Genomic DNA, 18,465 nt, shown 5'->3' with positions numbered 1-18,465 from the left:
GTACAACACTGAATATAGAGTGTTTTCTACAAATTTATGGAGAGTCAATTTTCAGTCACTTAATAATGCTTTGAAAACCATCATACACAATTTTTTCTGTTGCTTTCTCTCTGACAGAATTTATTATAATGCTAGTTCTGTCTTCAAAAATTAGCAGTTCTGCTTGATGAAGGTCTAATGGACACTCACTCACAATTATAAGGAATATGAGTGAACCCAAAACAGATCTCTGTGGGACTCTCTCCAAAGTTTTTCCTCAGTCAGTAAAATGCTCTTGCCTTCCAAAGCTGTTCGAATTTTCAGCACAACTTTTTGCATCCAGTTTATTAAATATGATTCAAATCAGTTATTTGCCAAATTATCAGTTCCACAGAACTTAAGGTTTTCTAAGAGATTAATGTGATCCACACAATCAAGTGCATTGGGAAGATTAACAAAAAATATCAACTAGTGACACTTTATCATTTAAGCCTTGTAATATTTACTGAGTGAATATATAAACAGCAATCTCAGTCAAGCAACCTTCTTGAATCAAAGCTATGTCGTATTTTATTATTTCTACTTAAATCCAGTGCTACTCTTGAGTACATTGCTTTTTCAAATATTTTGCAAAAAGATGCCAATCATTATACTACCAGGCATAAGTTTAGGACTGTGCAGTATTGAGATAGGACCTTCCAACATGCTGTCAGCTCTACTGTCAACATTACTGTGATCAATTTGTCTTTCAAGATGTTAATGCATGAGCACACCATGTTCACCTCATGAATCAACTGAACTGAACAGGCTGCAGTACCTACTTGGAACCAACTGAAAATTCCAGTGCAGTGGCATAGAAACCCTCCTCAAACAGTAGATTACCTCAGGAAGGCTGCCATCGAAGAGCAGACTAGGTAAGAGCAGCAATGTCTTGACCGCTCTGTGGATAGTAGCAGACCAAAGAGGATGCAAGAATTTTAGGATGCACAGAGTGGAGCAACATGGTACTGAATCTTATCTAGTAGCAGATGTGCACTTTTGAGCAGACTGCCTGTATCTTTGTTACTTTCATTCTCTGCTCCCTTTGAGTCTAAGCCTAACCATATACACAAATATTCAGATGGTACAAAGCTTTGAGACTTCTATATACTGGCCATGTCCTTTCATTGTGGAAATATAATACTGGCAGAAGATTTAAACTGCACTCAAACAACTTCCATTGCCATTTCCAGTAAAAACCTTATGTGCCACATATAGCTAATAATTTTAATAAGAAAAAGTTGCTCTCAGTATGATAATATTACTCTGCAGTAGTGAGTGTGCTGTTGTTAAACTTTCTGGCAGTCCACATCTTTAACGTAGTCTTCCAGGTTTTGAGACTTAGTCTGGCACTCAGTTTCAATCAAGAAATTTCAAATTTATCATCATACTTTTAATAAGCACTTTCTATGTACATGCTGCAGAGGGATTAACTAACTCAAATGCTTGTCTTCATCTTGCTGTAAGTGAAGTGAAAATATATTTAACAAGTGCATCTTCAGTTTAAACACCTCTCATTAATCGCATCTGTAAATAAATTTAACTCTTCACATAAAGTTAAAGGAAGAGTCTACATCAACTCAAACTAGAAATCAAAAAGTTCCAAGATTCAAAAGTTACTTCAACAAGTAGTTCTTTGTACTGGATTGCAAGGGAACTGGAACATAGAGGATGCGTGATGCAGTCATAATCGAACAAAGAGTAGTATATCATACAACAGTTTGGATGTACTAAAAATCAAAAAGATACACAGAAATAGAATTAATGTGGTACAACTCAGTTAAAGATCCTGAAAGGTATATTAAAACATATTTTTCAAAGGAAAACGAATTTCAGTAATCAGGAAGAACTTCAAATATTGTCCAAGTGGATTCAAAGAATGACAGTCAACTTTTTTACAACTGTTCCTATTGATAGATTTTTTCCCAACAGATAAAAAAAAGTTGATCCTGAAGCTGCACCTTGAAATGCAAGTCAGCTCCTTGCTGCAGAGATCTGAGGCCATGGCTCTTAGAGAGTACAGCTCATATGGGCTTCTAGATGGCTCAGCTAGCTGAGTAAGGGGGAGTCACTTTTTTGTTTCTGATACTGGCAACTTTACCCACTGTGGAAGAGGCATGCTAGTCTTGTAAATGTCATACTACAGTGCACTAGTATATGGTAATGTAAGTCACCATCAAGCAAAAGCATCACAAACTATTAGATGAAATAAAGGCAGAAAAGTGTCATTTACTTTCAGTTTTTTCCCCTCAAGGTGCATTTTGACAGTCCTTGCAATGTGTGCATTAGACAAAAGTACCAACAATGCACTTTGTGAGACATAATTGGAGAGGACAAAGAAATTTTTAATAGATGCACATGAGTAAAGAAACAGTGAGCTACAACTGGGACTAACCAATAAAGTGCAAAGGGGAGATGGGTGAAGGAGGACAGAAAGTCCCGAAATTCCAGTAGAAAGTAACAGCAATGAGAAGTGCAACCTCATATCAGAGGAACAAGCTGGACCAGAAACCCAAGCAAGTGCAATTTTTGTCTGAGTATTAGTTGTGTTAGTGTCATGTAATCTCAACAAGTAGACAAAGTTTACACAAAAATATAGGGGGGGGGGGGGGGGGGGGGGGGGTAACTGAAATCTGAAAATATATGATTAGTTAGCAGTAACACAACAAAAACTGAAAACTGGTGTACAGAAAGGTAGGGGGTGGAGACATTCTATATAAAGCTTCAGTGGAAACAAAATGGAAAATAAAAAAGCAGCACAAAAAAAGGAAAGAGAGATTAGACAAGAGTCACTTGCACACCCAGCTCAAGAACAAGTAAATCAACACAAACATCATTCAGCAGTATCACAAGAGTGAATATTAGTTCTGTTAGTTTTTGAAGTGATATGTTGTTCCTTCACCCCTCCAATGAACCAAAGACCTTGACTTTGCCATTGGTGGGGAGGCTTGCACACCACAGTGATACAGGTAGCCATGCTGTAGGTACCAACCACAACAGAGGGGTGTCTGTTGAGAGGTCAGACAAATGTGTGGTTCCTGAAGAGGGGCAGCAGCCTTTTCAGTAGTTACATGGCCAATAGTCTGGATGATTGAACTGATCTCGCCTTGTAATATCAACCAAAACAGCCTTGCTGTGCTGGTATTACAAATGGCTCACAGGAAGGTTAAATTACAGCTGCAATTTTTCTTGAGGGTATACAGCAGGCTGTTCCGAGCTCCAGGGAGCCAGAGCGCTCCGGAGCGCTCACTGCGGCAGCTCGGAGCCCGTGTGGAGGGGGAAAGCGAACTCACTGCCCCCTGGCCGCATGCAGCCACAACTGATGCAATAATCCATGTTCAATGACAGCTATGACTAGCCGTGGGAGCCCTGTACCTCTATTGAAGGATACCTTTCTATTCATTGAGAGGGATGGTCGTCGACAATGTCTTTCATGTCATAAAGTATTCAATTCTGTGAAGAGGTACAATATACAACGACATTATACACGTCTTCACGCAGTGCACTACGATTAGGTAGAAGGCGTTGCACGCAGAGAACTGGTAGCCAGGCTTAAGAACGACATAGCAGGAGATGTAAGTTCAAAAACAGTTTCGTAATATGGAGGGTATCAAAACATGCAACATAGTTTGTGTTCTGTAATGCGTTTATAATTTTCAGGTGAACGAGAGCAGAGAAAACACTACTGAATCTGCAATTCGAGCAAGCTACTGAATCTGCAATTCGAGCAAGCTACAGGATCGCTCACATCATTGCGACAAGTGGCAAGCCATTTTCAGTGGGACCACTCGTAAAATCATGCATGGTAGCAGTTGCAGAATGTTTGTTTCCAATGGCGGTGCAGGCAATTGAAGGGGTTTGCCTGTCAAAGCAAACAATGTCTCGTCGAATCCTGGACATGGCAGCGGATTTAGAGACACAGCTCAGGAGAAAGGCGGAGAGCTTTGTTGCATTTTCGCTAGCGCTTGACGAAAGCACTGACACATTGGACTGTGCTCAACTTGCAGTCTTTGTGCGTGGTGTCAACATGGAGCTGCAAGTAACTGAAGAACTCTTGGATGTGGTACCACTCAATTACACCGCAACAGGACATGACATTTTTGAAGCTGTTTGTGAATCAGTGGACAATATGAATTTGCCATGGGATAAGCTCCATTCTGTAGTGACAGACAGTGCACCACAAATGATCGGGCGTCACCAAGGTTTTGCTTCTCATTTGAAAAATAAACTCAGAGACGAATTCAGGAAAGACATTTTGACTCTTCATTGTTTTATTCACCAAGAGGCACTGTGTGCCGAAACAGTAGAGCTAGGTGGTGTAATGAAAGATGTCGTGAAGTGTGTGAATTTTGTGCGGCGTCACGGTATGAATCATCGCCAATTCAAAGGATTCCTGAAAGATATGGAAGCGGAGTATGGGGATATACCTTACCACAGTACAGTTCATTGGCTGAGTCGGGAAAAAGTTCTTGATGTTTTCTTTGCCATTCACGAGGAAATATCCCTTTTTCTTGAAATGAAAGGGGAAGAAATGTGTTGTCTGAAAGATATAAAATGGATATCAGACCTGGCGTTCTTAGCTGATATAACTATGCATCTGAATATTTAAATCAGCCACTGCAGGGCAAAGGGCAGTTAATCGTTGACATGCACGACCAGATCAAAGCGTTCATGGAAAAGTTACGTTTATTTGAGAGGCAAATGAGTAATGGACATTTAACGTTCTTCAGTTGTCTTGCTTCTTTAGAACTACTTGAAGGTACTACTTTCGGCGATTACCAAGCAAAGTTAAAGCAGCTCATCACGTCGTTTGAAAACACGATTCCGAGACCTCACTAGTTTGGAAATGGAACTTAAGGTGTTCAGCACTCCTTTTTCAGTTTCCCCCGATGACTTGTCACCGTCACTTCAATTGGAGATAATTGATTTGCAAAATTCAACTTTGTTGAAAGAGAGGTACTACAACACTTTGGATTTGTCATGATGGTATCATTCATTACAGCAAAAAACATTTCCCAAGCTTCACAACAATGCCGCTCAGATCACGTGCATGTTTGGATCTATGTATTGTTGTGAGCAGCTCTTCTCAGTAATGAAAGGAGTAAAAAGTAAGGAACGATTGTTTCTTCAGGATGCAACAATGAAGGCCATCCTCTGCATTAACGCTGCGAATACTTTGACGCCTGATATTCCCGATCTTCTAATGAAAAGAAAATGTCAAGCTACAAGACCCAATAAAGTTAGTATGCAATTTCTTGTAAAACAGTTGTTTCTTATTTATTTCCTGAAAATCGTATTTCCTGGTGTAGCATGTCACCACATCTTAGCAGCTAAGAATATGAGGTTGTCGATCTTTTAAGATGCAGCCGGCACATCAAAACGCTCGTCTTACCGCCTGCCTCAGCCAGCCATGCCAGATGCCGGCGTGCCGACCCACTTGAATGGTCACAGCGAGCGACACGGCTCCCTGGAGCAGGGAGCGCTCTGCGGCTCACAACGGAGCCGACGAGCTGGAACAGCCTGGTATACAGCTTTACTGTATGGATAAATGATGATGATGTTTCCCTTGGCTAAAATATTAGATATAGTGGGAATTAGTGAAGTTCAGTGAAATGAGGGACAGGTCTCTCATCAGGTGAATACAGGTTTATAAATACAAACTCAAACACGGGTAATGCAGGAGTATGTTTAATAATGAATAAAAAAATAGAAATGTGGATAAGCTACTACAAACAGCATAGTGAACAAATTACTGTAGCCAAGAGAGATACAAAGCCTATCCCTACCACAGTAGTACAAGTTTATATTCCAATTAGCTCTGTAGATGATGAAGAGATTGAAGAAATGTGTGATGCAATAAAAGAAATTATTCAGATAGTTAAGGGAGACAAAATTTTAATAGTTACGAGAGCTGGAATTCGATAGTAGGAAAAGGAAGAGAAGTAAAAGTAGTAAGTGAATATGGGCTGGTGGTAAGGAATGAAAGAGGAAGCTGCCTGGTAGAATTTTGCACAGAGCACAACTTAATCATAGCTAACACTTGGTTCAAGAATCATGAAAGTAGGTCGTACACATGGAAGAGGTCTAGAAACACTGGAAGGTATCAGATAGGTTATATAATGTTAAGACAGAGATTTAGGAACCAGGTTTTAAATTGTAAGATGTTCCCAGGGGCAGATGTGGACGCTGACCACAATTTGTTGTTTATGAACTGTAGGTTAAAGCTGAAGAAACTGCAAAAAGGTAGGAATTTGAGAAGATGGGACCTGGATAAACTGAGAGAACCAGAGGCTGTAGAGAGTTTCAAAGAGAGCATTAGGGAATGACTGACAAGAATACAGGAAACAAATACGCTGGAAGATGATGATGATGATGTTTGGTTTGTGGGGCGCTCAACTGCGTGGTCATCAGCGCCCGTACAATTACCCAATCTTTGCTCAGTCCAATTTCACCACTTTCCTGGATGATGATGAAATGATGAGGACAACAAAAACACCCAGTCATCTCGAGGCAGGTTAAAATCCCTGACCCCGCCGGGAATCGAACCCGGGACCCCGTGCTCGGGAAGCGAGAACGCTACCGCGAGACCACGAGCGGTGGACACGCTGGAAGATGAATACGTAACTCTGAGAGATGAAATAGTGAATGCGGCAGAGGATCAAGTAGATGAAAAGACGAGGGCTAGTAGGAATCCTTGGGAAACAGAAGAGAGATTGAATTTAACTGATGAAAGGAGAAAATTTAAAGATGTAATAAATTAAGAAGGTGAAAAGGAATTCAAGTCTCAAAAATGAGATTGACAGGAAGTCCAAAATGACTAAGCAGGGATGGCTAGAGGACAAATGTAAGGATGTAGAAGCATATATCACTAGGAGTAAAATAGATACCGCCTACGGGAAAATTAAAGAGACCACCTATATGAATATCAAGAGCTCAGATGGAGAACCAGTCCTAAGCAAAGAAGGAAGAGCAGAAAAGGTGGAAGGAGTATATAGAGGGTCTATACAGGGGTGATGTACTTATGGGAATGGAAGACGTCGTAGATGAAGATGAAATGAGAGATATGACGCCGCACAAGATTAGCCAAGCGGTCTAAGGCGCTGCAGTCATGAACTGTGCTGCTGGTCCCGGTGGAGGTTCGAGTCCTCCCTTGGGCACGGATGTGTGTGTTTGTCCTTAGGTTAATTTAGGTTAAGTAGTGTGTAAGCTTAGGGACTGATGACCTTAGCAGTTAAGTCCCATAAGATTTCACACACATTTGAACATTTTTGAGAGATATAATATTGCGAGAAGAATCTGACAGAGCACTGAAAGACATAAGTCGAAACAAGGCCCCAGGAGTAGACAACATTCCATTAGAACTACTGATAGCCTTGGGTGAGCCAGCCATGACTAAAATCTTCCATTTGGTGAACAAGATGTATGAGTCAGGTGAAATAACTTTAGACTTCATGAAGAATATAATAATTCCAATCCCAAAGACAGATGTTGACAGGTGTAAAAATTGCTGAACTATAAGTTTAATAAGTCAGTGAGAAAATACTAACAAGAATTGTTTACAGACAAATGGAAAAGAAGCCAGCCTCAGGGAAGATCAGTTTGGATCCTGTAGAAATGTTGGAACATGTGAGGCAATACTGACCCTACGACTTATCTTAGAAGGTAGGTCCAGAAAGGCGCACCTATATTTCTAGCATTTGTAGACTTAGAGAAAACTTTTGACAATGTTGACTGGAATACTATCTTGAAGGTGGTAGGGGTAAAATACACAGAGCAAAAGGCTATTTACAATTTGTACAAAAATCAAATGGCAGTTATAAGAGTCAACGGGCACAAAAGAGAAGCAGTGATTGGGAAGGGAGTGAGACAGGGTTGTTAGCACCCTATCCTCAATGTTATTCAATCTGTATATTGAGCAAGTAGTAAACAAAACAAAAGAAAAAAAATAAGTAGGAATAAAAATCCATGGAGAAGAAATAAAAACTTTGAGGTTTGATTGTAATTCTGTCAGAGATGGTAAATGACCTGGAAGAGCATTGACAGGAGGATATAAGATGAACATCAACAAAAGCAAAACAAGAATAATGGAATGTGTCAAATTAAATGAGGTGATGCTGAGGGAATTAGATTAGGGAATGAGAACTTGAAGTAGCAGATACGTTTTGCTATCTGGGAAGCAAAATAACTGATGATGGTTGAAGTATAGAGGATATAAAACATAGACTGGCTATGACAAGGAAAGCATTTCTGTAAAACAGAAATTTGTTAACATCGAGAATAGGTTTAAATGTCAGGAAGTCCTTTCTCAAAGTATCTGTATGGAGTGTAGCTATGTATGGAAGTGAAATATGGACGATAAATAGTTTAGACAAGGAGAGAATAGAAGCTTTCAAAATGTTGTGCTACAGAAAAATGCTGAAGATTAGATGGGTAGACCATGTACCTAATGAAGAGCTAACGAACAGAACTGGGGAGAAGAGGAATTTGTGGCACAACTTGACTGGAAGAAGGGATTGGTTGGTATCTGGGGAACACCAATTTGGTATTGAAGGGAAGTGTGGAGGGTAAAAATTGTAGAGGGAGGCCAAGAGATAAATACACTACACAGATTCAGAAGGATGAAGCTTGCAGTAGTTACTTGGAGATGAAGAGGCTTGCACAGGATAGAGTGGCATGGAGATCTGCATCAAACCAGTCACTGGACTGAAGATCACAACTTGTTGTTCCTCTAGATAAAAAAGAGACTATCAAGCTTACAGAGAATTAAACACGATGACTGCAGTCCTCGATGTTACAAATGTCAATGTTCAAAATCTCTCTCTCTCTCGCTGTGTGTGTGTGTGTGTGTGTGTGTGTGTGTGTGTGTGTGTTAAATGGATGTGGTGGAAAGTCACTGTTAAGAACATCCTTTCTAATTAGTCCAGGGCAAAAATCATACTCAACTAAATGTTTTGCAAATTCCTGCAATACTAAACTACCAATTCAGGAAAATGTGAAAAAAAAAAATGTCCCAGAAAAATTCTCCTACCTGGTAATTTAGAAAGCAGGTTAGATATTTCACAAAACCTCCAGATTTATACTACAATAACCTTTATGTCTGCTCAATGGAAGATGGACCAGTTGTAAACTAGCACTCTTCTTAAGACATAAAAAAAGATAGTTAACACAGACTAAGCATACTGCCTGAGGGGAACACAATGACCTTCTAGTAAAAAATTTTCTTTTAGTTATATATTTCAGCCTCAGTCATACAAATTATACCATTACTGGTTTTGACATCTTTATGAGTCAGCATAACATGATCTGTTTAGAAAATAAGAAAAAAGGGGTATAGAAAACATCAAAAAACTAGGTTATCAAATTAAACTTTCATTCGTTTCACAGTAACTCATGAAAGTACAACTAAACACACCAGGAGAGGCACTCACAATGAACATGTATCTGCACTCCAACTGTTGGGAGCTGAAGACTACAGCTGTCTTATGTAAATTTGTTAATAGTTCTTACTTCTAGAAGGGTATATCTCACAGTGACTTTTATAGTGTGAATATTTTAATCTGATATCTGTGATTTAAAAGCTACCAACTTTATAGCATCACACTGTGACTGCCTCTCTTGGCAAGTTCAGTTGTGCTTTAATGAGTTACTTTGTATCGAAAAGTGCTACTCCGACCAAGAATAAACATTCAGCCATATGTGCCAATGTCCTTTCTGCCCATTTTCATGCTAGAACGAGATCTACTGCTTGCAATTGAGAATGTCCTAGGTGTGGCTCAGTTTTGAAGAATTGATATCTGAATGTAGAGTTAGTCAGTTACTTTGTCTTGTTAACTTTTTGTGATCTTTTTCCATGTAGTTGCTTTGTAATAATGTGTGTATTTAACTACACATAATTAATATGCTTCTGATCAGCAAATTTTAAAAAAATCTCCCATTTTATTTGCATCCAAACAGATCACCAACGAAAATGAAACCAGTAATGAAGGCATTTGTATGACGTGAGACCAAAACATATTTTACAAAAATCTGTTAAGGGGTGATGTGATGAAAACTTCATACAATGAGTGCTACACACTGCAAAATATCCTCACAGGAGTATGAAGCCATGTGTCATTGAACAGTGTCTAATCTGTAGATGAACAAGGACAACTTCCATGACATCAGAGTGAGCAAAAGGAGGTAGGACAAGACCAAATGGCTGACATTAGCAGCTGTACCATATTGGTTACCACTTCCACAAACTCTTCTTCTTACTGATCCATGGTAGCACACTGCAGCACAGGAATATCAGTGCATGCTTCCTTTGATACCATACCTATAAATTCATTTATCTGAATTTCCATGCATCTTTGTATGCAGCAATATCAACCCTTTGCCCCCCCCCCCTCCCCCTCCTCCTTTTTCCTCCTGCTGGTATTTGCAGACAGGGAAAGATGTCATAGATACTCTGGCTTTTCTGACTGCTCTGTATGTGTGCTGATCAGCTTTAAGGGAACTCAATGAGCATAGGAGAAATTTCAGAGGACCAATGTGTCACATCTGCTACAGCACCTTTGAGATTACTTGTAACGTGCATCAATCACAAAACATGTGATAAAGCAATCTGAAACAATCTCATGTGTGCTCCTTTAACAAAAATCTAAACCAAAACACATGAATGACAACATTGTACAACATCTACTCAGTTGTGTGGCAGGTGCTAGCTGTTGGTCTAAAGGGTGCAGGGATCTGAAGCAAGCAAAGTTTGAGATAACTGAACGCCAACAGTGAAAGTTGTTACATGGTAATGTGGGGACATTATTTATGGAATGTCCTTATAGGGTGTTGATATAAAAAATGTGACTTAAGGAAATATTTTCCATCAGCAATAGTTTCGCTCTCCATAATCTCAAAATTACATATTCTATCTTAATTAAGGGGAAAAACTAGATTGTTTCTATTAGGACCTCTTGCATGAACTGTGTAGTTCACTTATACAAAGTTAAATATACATTAATGGATCACCATTCCAGCAAATAATGGGATTATGGGACCAACTTTATAATCAAGATGTTGAACCATCTTTAGACAGCTTTGCAGCTAACACTTGTTGTACAGTAGGACCTATAGAAATCAGAGTTTCCAGACTGGCTAGTACACAGCTGTTAGGGATGGGAGGGATAATATACACGTGACATTCACTTTGGGACTGTCCACCATTTCAGTACCAATGGAACAGTGGATCATAGAGCATCAGGCGTCTGCATACAATAGCTCTATCCTAAATGCTGTGTCTGTCACTGCAACACAGCAGATATTTTGCCATCATTTTAATCGCATAGCTCTGAGTCATAATATTATCCTATAACTAGTTACAGATTTCAGAACAACAAGAAACATTACTAAGAAGAAACCACCAGGTCCTGATAACGCGAGTACCCCTGAAAACATTGTCATTTTGATAGAGGCAGTCATCTGGAGTCCAAGATGATTTACCCATCAGCATGGACACTGTCTACAGATGAGCAGGGATTTTGAGAGATAAAGGTTATGTTTGGATCTGAAATTCCATCAATATAAAATACTGGTGATTTGGCAGGCAAAATCCAGGGACTTGCAGTAGTGAGAACAACTCATGGTGCATATGCAAGTGAATTTTGTAAAGAACCCACATGCAATGCTGTGTATAAACAATGAGGCATATGTTTACTTAAATGGGCCATTTAACTAACAAACTATTCTTTTTAGGCCCCTGAACGGCCTTGCATAATTCATGAAAGACCTCTCCACTCTCCTCATGTGACACATTTGTGTAACTGGGACTAATTTTTTAAGGAGAACAATGTACCACTGGATTTCAAATGTAATGTATACATGCTGAATATGTTCTTTCTGCCAGAACTGCAGAGAGAAAAGATCAATATGAGGCATGTTTAATTTCAACAGTATGGTGTGACATCACACACTGCATATTCACCCATGCCAGTTGTGAGGAACAATTTCCTAGATGCTTCATTTCTCATTTTAGCTACATGCAAAGGTTACTAAGACAAGTCTTTGTCCTATTGTGATTTTTCTTGTGGGGGTATTTGAAAGTGTGTGTCTATATTAACAAGCTCAAAGTTTAATGGAGTTGAAAGCTGTCATTTAAGAAGAGGTGGGTTTGACAGATCAATGCCTTTCAGCCCATGTTATAAGTTACTGAAAATTGTATTCAAAAAAGTGGTTGCCACTTGGATGATGTAACTTTTCTTAAGTAAACCTTTAAATCAAATAATTTTGGATAAATAAAAGATTTTCTTCCTAAAAATCAAAATGCTGCTGTTCATTTGAAAACTATGCATTTCCCAAATGCTACATTGTAGAATGGATGCATACTAACTTCTATAGGTATTTTGTACAATTCATTCTGTTCTTGAGGTAGAGATCAACACCTGAATTATTTACCTAGTCAGATATTCTACTTTTGCTTCCCTTCAAATTTATTCATTTTCATCTGTGGTTTGAGTTTTTTGCCCCTCTTCTGACCTTATTGTTCTTTCCCGCACATCCTAAATATTATTGCATTTCTGTTTAGTGAAATAATCAGCATCCAGTTTTGATAACTTTCTGCATTACCTTTCTTCCCTCCTCCTCAATTGGAGTCTAAAACTACGCCCTTCACACCACTACGTATTGCTCTACATTCATCACAGATCAGGACAGTCTCCTGCTTAAAATCAGTAACAAGACCAATGATTTTCGTTACACTTGCAGCAAATGTTTGATGAGACTCACCATTGGAGAGGAGGCTGCAGTAAGTGGTATATGTGCTGCTTCCTCCTTCCCTCCAGCCCTTTTTCCTTCTTTCATTCTGTCCTGTGGAAATTTATCAAAGCATGAAAGCTTTGACATCTTTTTTCCTGACACGCATTGAGCAATCTGTATCTTACAGCTCTTTCCGTGTGCTCCACTCGTCACGTTTATTTCATCATCCTCATTCCCATACAAGCTCTTTTCCTTTTGATCATAAAAGGAAATTCAGTAATCAGAAGCAAGTCATTAAGCCTGAGTTCACTTTTTCCTTCTTAAATTTGTGTGTGGTTGTCACATATTTTCCACAGAAAAATTTAAACAAAATCTGAACTGAAAAAGTCAAATTAATGTGGCGTACAAGATCATTCAGCAAGAAGCACCAGTCACAGGCTGAAATTAATTAAACTTAAATGAATATACTGAAATAAAGAGTTTTACAGAATTAAAAAGAAATTACAACAGAAATTAACATCATAAACAGATTAAAGGCCCAATTCACATACCACACAAATACAAAGAACTCTGCCTTCAATTGAAATGACATTTACCAAAAAGGCACTATTTCGTCACTGTGACAAGTAATTTTATCTGTTAATGCACACAGATGTAATACATTTTTAGCTTCTGACTTGAGAGGGGAAGGGGCAGCGAATAGGTCACATGAAGATGTTGAAATTTTGGAGCTCCAAACCTTCAGATTTTTCTCCTCTTGCAAACACATTTATTATAAAGAACTATATGGCAAAGCAATAATAAATGCCAAACACTACAGCAATGTTTTAACCACCAGACTTTTGTGATTATTATTTCTGACAGAAAAATGAATTTTCTAGACAGAATTATCCTTTTCATTGTGACCTATTCAGCAATCACTTTTACATAGTTGAAATAAACTGCTGTCTAATTTCCACACAATTGACATCACTTTATAGATATAAATGCTAAAAAGTGTATTGAAGAATTATACAAGCTGCTGCCAGCTTATGAAGATGATAAGGAAATGCTGAGATGCAAAGGCCAGGCAAAGGATACTGGCTCCTATGCAATGGTTAAAAGTAATGGCACACACTACTACTGATTGTCAGCACGATTTTGTGATACTGCTTTGACAGACATTGAAGCATATAGCTTAGCAATATGTTTACTTGCCCTTATGCCTTTAGAGTCTAGCATATATTGCTACCTCAGCTACACAGTACTAAACCAGCCTCTGAGCAAACTGTCTACAGCAAAAATAATCAAAAAGCTGTGGCAAAAACAGTCTTTTAATAATCACATTATACTGTAAGTTTCTTTAAGAAGTCTTAGTAGTTGAACAATTCACTCTCAGAAGCTACATTTCAGCAAACGCATCTAAAAAAGAATTGCAATAACAATCATTAAAGGACCGCTGCAGCACCAGTGACGAGATGCCACAGAACTGAAGCTGGTCCTCTTTCTTCAAATGATCACAATTACACAGAACCAAATGCAGCTTATATAAAAAGTCTGGCACGCAACTGCATGTCTCACTTTATTTTCCATTTTCTTGCAGACGAGCAAGGGTTACCATGAAAAATTGTATGGACCTATTATTTACTACACAATGAGTAACAATAATATAACCCTTTACAATTTAAATCATTACTTCAAGTGATTGGGAATTTCATTGCCATGTAAGTGGCTAGCAGGTCACCTCAACACCACACAGCAAAAGTTTTTGAGCTTTCAGAGAAACAGCCAAGCAATACGAAAGGAAGTCATCTAAATTACAAACATATGGAAGCACTACAGAATAGGTAGCACTTATATCTCTCATTTTAATTGACAGCTTGAATCATTATCCACTTTTAGGCACTTTAGAATAAAACATGTCCATCATCAGTCTGCCCTATGCAAAATTTCTGCAACCTACATCATAACTTACGTAAATTGACAATCTGATCTGCTGAACTAATTAAGTTTCCATGACTGTGGTCCACAACAATATAAAACATTTTGAAAGATGTTATCACCATCTCTGACTGTTAAAAATTATTCATTCATAAAATCTATTATTGCAATTAGCCATTTGCAAGTGTAGTATGGCAAAAATTTTGAGTTACAGCACACATGACATAATTTTAATGATATCCGATACCATCATATATATACATCATCACATCCATAAATACTCAGCCTACATATGTGATTGAAATCGGGAAAGATTATACTTCTGTTGGAGACAATTCATGTGAAGAGCCTAGTCAAAAGAAAAAACATACAAGTGCAGAACAAAATATCAGATAATTATCAGTTAAATGTGTGTGAGTCTGCTGAGGCTGCAAATGTATTAGAAGAAAGATTACAGCCCATTTTATATGACAACTCTCTCAGTAACATAATGGACATGGACAATAATTGATTATTTTCGTTCTTAAATCTCTCAGTAAGAAGGATGCAGCATTTGCTGAATGCAGATGAAAAGCTGATGTGGAAATTGCTCCAACAATTTTAGTCCATTTTAAAAAGACAGACACTGAGTTGCTTCTGCAGGTGAGCTGCAGGTACACCACTAAACACCAGAAATTACAATCAACAAAGCAGTGGGTGGAAGTTGCTAGCCCCAATTGTAAAAGATGAAGCCAATTAAGTATGTCACAAAGGTTATTTCTAAAATACCAAAGTGATAAATCTTATTGATTGCCTTGCAAATGGTGCAACAAATTTACTAGTTTTCTGGGCCAACAGCATGAGAAAATATAATGGATATGTTGTGCAAAAGGATATACCTGTCATCAAAAACACAAAGTCATACTGTCATAGGCACATTGATGGTGGGATTTTTTTCACTGTGCAGTATAAAATGACCTTAACACTTTCTGTTAACTGTTTTTTCTCTGGAAAAAAGGTTGCAGAATTCACATATCTATCAGAAGTTACAGTTTGATAGAGAAATGTTGGGGCAACAATTTATGTCGCACTAACTGCATGCCACACTTCTGTTTTTATACCTTGCAGAGGTTCTTAATGTAACTGATGTAGATTTTTTTGAAATCCAACATCAATTATTTTGCAAGTTAACAAGTCTTGATAAATGAATACATGCTTCATCATAGAAAAAAGAACATTTCGGATCAACCCCTCCATCACGCACAGACTGCAATAGCCAGTTGCAGCACCAAAGTTAAGTAACTGTGAGAACTGTTCTTTCAATGCATTACAGTTATCTTGTAAGGATCCAGTCTGAGACTGCACACAGTTCTGCAAGCAGATGCTGCAGACAAACAGTCCAAAGTGTAATCACAGAGTGTATACTTTCACAGTCACTATTTGTGTTATTTGTGATGTTTGTTTTATAGATGTTAGGCCACCCTCGAAGGCACAATTCTCTTCCTAATGTACCATTTTCAAACAATGTAAACCTCAGGTTGGAATATTAATAATATAAGAAAAGAATAAATTGCTATTCACTATAAAGATGACCCATTAAGTTGCAGATAGGCACAACGAAAGACTGTTACACATTAGTACCTATCGCCCAAAGCCATCTTCAACAAAGAAAACATGCACATTCGCACACGCAAGCAAATCTCATGCACTCATGACCATTACCAATAGCAGCTCTGAACCAAATGTGACCACAATCTGGAGTGAGGCGGCAAGGGGGAGGGTAGCAAGGTATGGATGGGGGGGCACGCAGGAACTAAAGACTGCCATCCACGGTATCAGGAGGTGGAGAGTGTGTGTGTGTGTGTGTGTGTGTGTGTGTGTGTGTGTGTGTGTGTGTGTGTGTGTGTGTGTGTTGGTGGGGGGGGGGATAAGGGGGGATATAATGTGGAGCAGGAAAGGTGTGGGGAAAGGGAATGGATGGGCAGGCACAATGGCACAGAGTGACACACGAAGTATCCAAAGGGGGAGGCTGAGGTTATAAGATGCCACCTGTGGTACATAAATGTGCGATCCGGTATAGGAGGTAAGAAACTAAAAAATAAAGTTTATTAATGTGAAAAGAAAACTTCATAGTGGTCTCCTTGAGAATGTTTTCATGGTAGACTGCTGAGAATTGAAACAACAGGAAAAGTTGAAACTTTGCAAAACATTGACATTTATTTGCTAGCAGCAATATTTACAGATAAACAACATTTATAATGTGATACATACAGGCTGTTTACTTTATTTACTGTGCATAATTCTCCCCCACCCCCTCCCCCAATTCAAAGTACCAGATAATGCCAGAGACAACTGTATCTTTCTTCTTCTTCTTCTTCTTCTTCTTCACTGGAGGTGACTTTCACTATTAAGAACAAGTTAGTTACTGAAAATTTGTTTCATCAGTTTATATTCTTATTTGTAAAAAAAAGTAGGCTTTCCTATGTCCAGGTATTGTAAAACCAAAATCATTATTCCCTTTCTGATTCTGGTCTCTCTTGCTGAAGAACACTCTATGGAAATAATATCCAAACCATCATAGCACATTTTAAATGTGTCTCATAAGCAAAGTAAAATAATAAAATAAAGTACATTTCAAATGTGTCACAAAAACAAAGTAAAGCAATAAAATAAAGCATAAGGAGACATAAATGGGTGAAATCCAATACTGTAACAACCATGCAACAGTAGTTAACTTCCTTTATCACCAGATGATGACACCCCCCTCCACTTCACACCAACGTCTCTGTCAAATTCTTCTTTCCAATAAACTTTGACATTAATGTCCCATTCCATCACATCCCATTCTGCTCCATTCCATTCTACTCTGTTGACAGCCTGTGCAAATGTCACCATTTCTAAAACATTGCTGAATGTTATGGCATTGTGTTTTGTTAAGTATGAACTGACCTTAATCTGAAAGTTTTGTGTTATGCCACTCAGCACCCAACTGATGATGTTATGTACTTACTTACTTGCTTGCTTACTTTACGCGATCAGGCCCAATGGACCGTGCACTACTTTGAGAGATGGCCTTCACTTCAGCCTGTATTCGGCTCCTTTCTGCCATCCTTCCAGCAGTCCACTCTCTGAAGGTCTTTGGATATGCAGTCACTCCATCAAGTTCTAGGTCTTCCCAGATATTTGAACTCCCTGACTTGACGATAAGAACCTTCAGTTGTCTGTAACTGTGGAAGTGGTTCTTGAGTTTCATTATGTCTATGGTGTAGAGCCATTTATTCTGTCTTGTCATGATTGATTTGAAGTCCAATTTTCCTCACTGTTGTTTCCAGAATGTCAGCCATTTCCCCTTATTCTTCTTGCGTAGGCATATCCGAGGTACTTGATGTTCACATCCCCAGTCTGGACTCCTGCGAGTTCATTAGATGACATCTCTCGCATTACCTTCTCTAATGCAAGATTGAAAAGAAAAGGTGATAGTCCATCGTCCTGTCATATCCCAGTTTTTATTTTGAATGTTTCTGACACTTTATTTCCAATTTTTACCTTTTCTGTAGTATCCATCAGGCAGACCTTAATGAGGTTTACTAGTTTCTTGGCAAAATTGAACACTTCCAGACACCTCAGCATACTTTCCCAATGAATACAGTCATATGCTTTTCTGAAGTTGACAAACAGCATGTTTAGTTCTTGGCCAAACTCGCACCTTCTTTCTACGATCTGATGTAGGACAAAGATTTTGTCGATAGTAGATCTCCTATAACAAAATCCTCCTTGATATTCTCCAATAATAGTGTCTGCCAAGATATTTTAAAATAAGTG

General features: G+C 38.6%; 1 protein-coding gene across 2 annotated transcripts in view; it reads right to left on the bottom strand.

The window, feature by feature from the left end:
• Positions 1 to 18,465, bottom strand: part of LOC126100161 (cholesterol transporter ABCA5-like) — a 337,905-nt gene that overhangs the window by 65,118 nt on the left and 254,322 nt on the right. Inside the window, exon 25 of one of the 2 annotated variants that reach the window (XM_049910704.1) lies at positions 12,775 to 12,996. The exons of the other annotated variant lie outside the window; for it this stretch is intronic. Within the exon in view, the coding sequence (XP_049766661.1) occupies positions 12,775 to 12,996 (222 nt within the window). The remainder of the gene's footprint in view (positions 1 to 12,774; positions 12,997 to 18,465) is intronic. 2 annotated transcript variants of the gene reach the window in all.

Source organism: Schistocerca cancellata, chromosome 9 (genome assembly GCF_023864275.1).
Source record: "Schistocerca cancellata isolate TAMUIC-IGC-003103 chromosome 9, iqSchCanc2.1, whole genome shotgun sequence".
NCBI lineage: Eukaryota > Metazoa > Arthropoda > Insecta > Orthoptera > Acrididae > Schistocerca > Schistocerca cancellata.
This window is presented reverse-complemented; position numbering and strand designations above follow the sequence as displayed.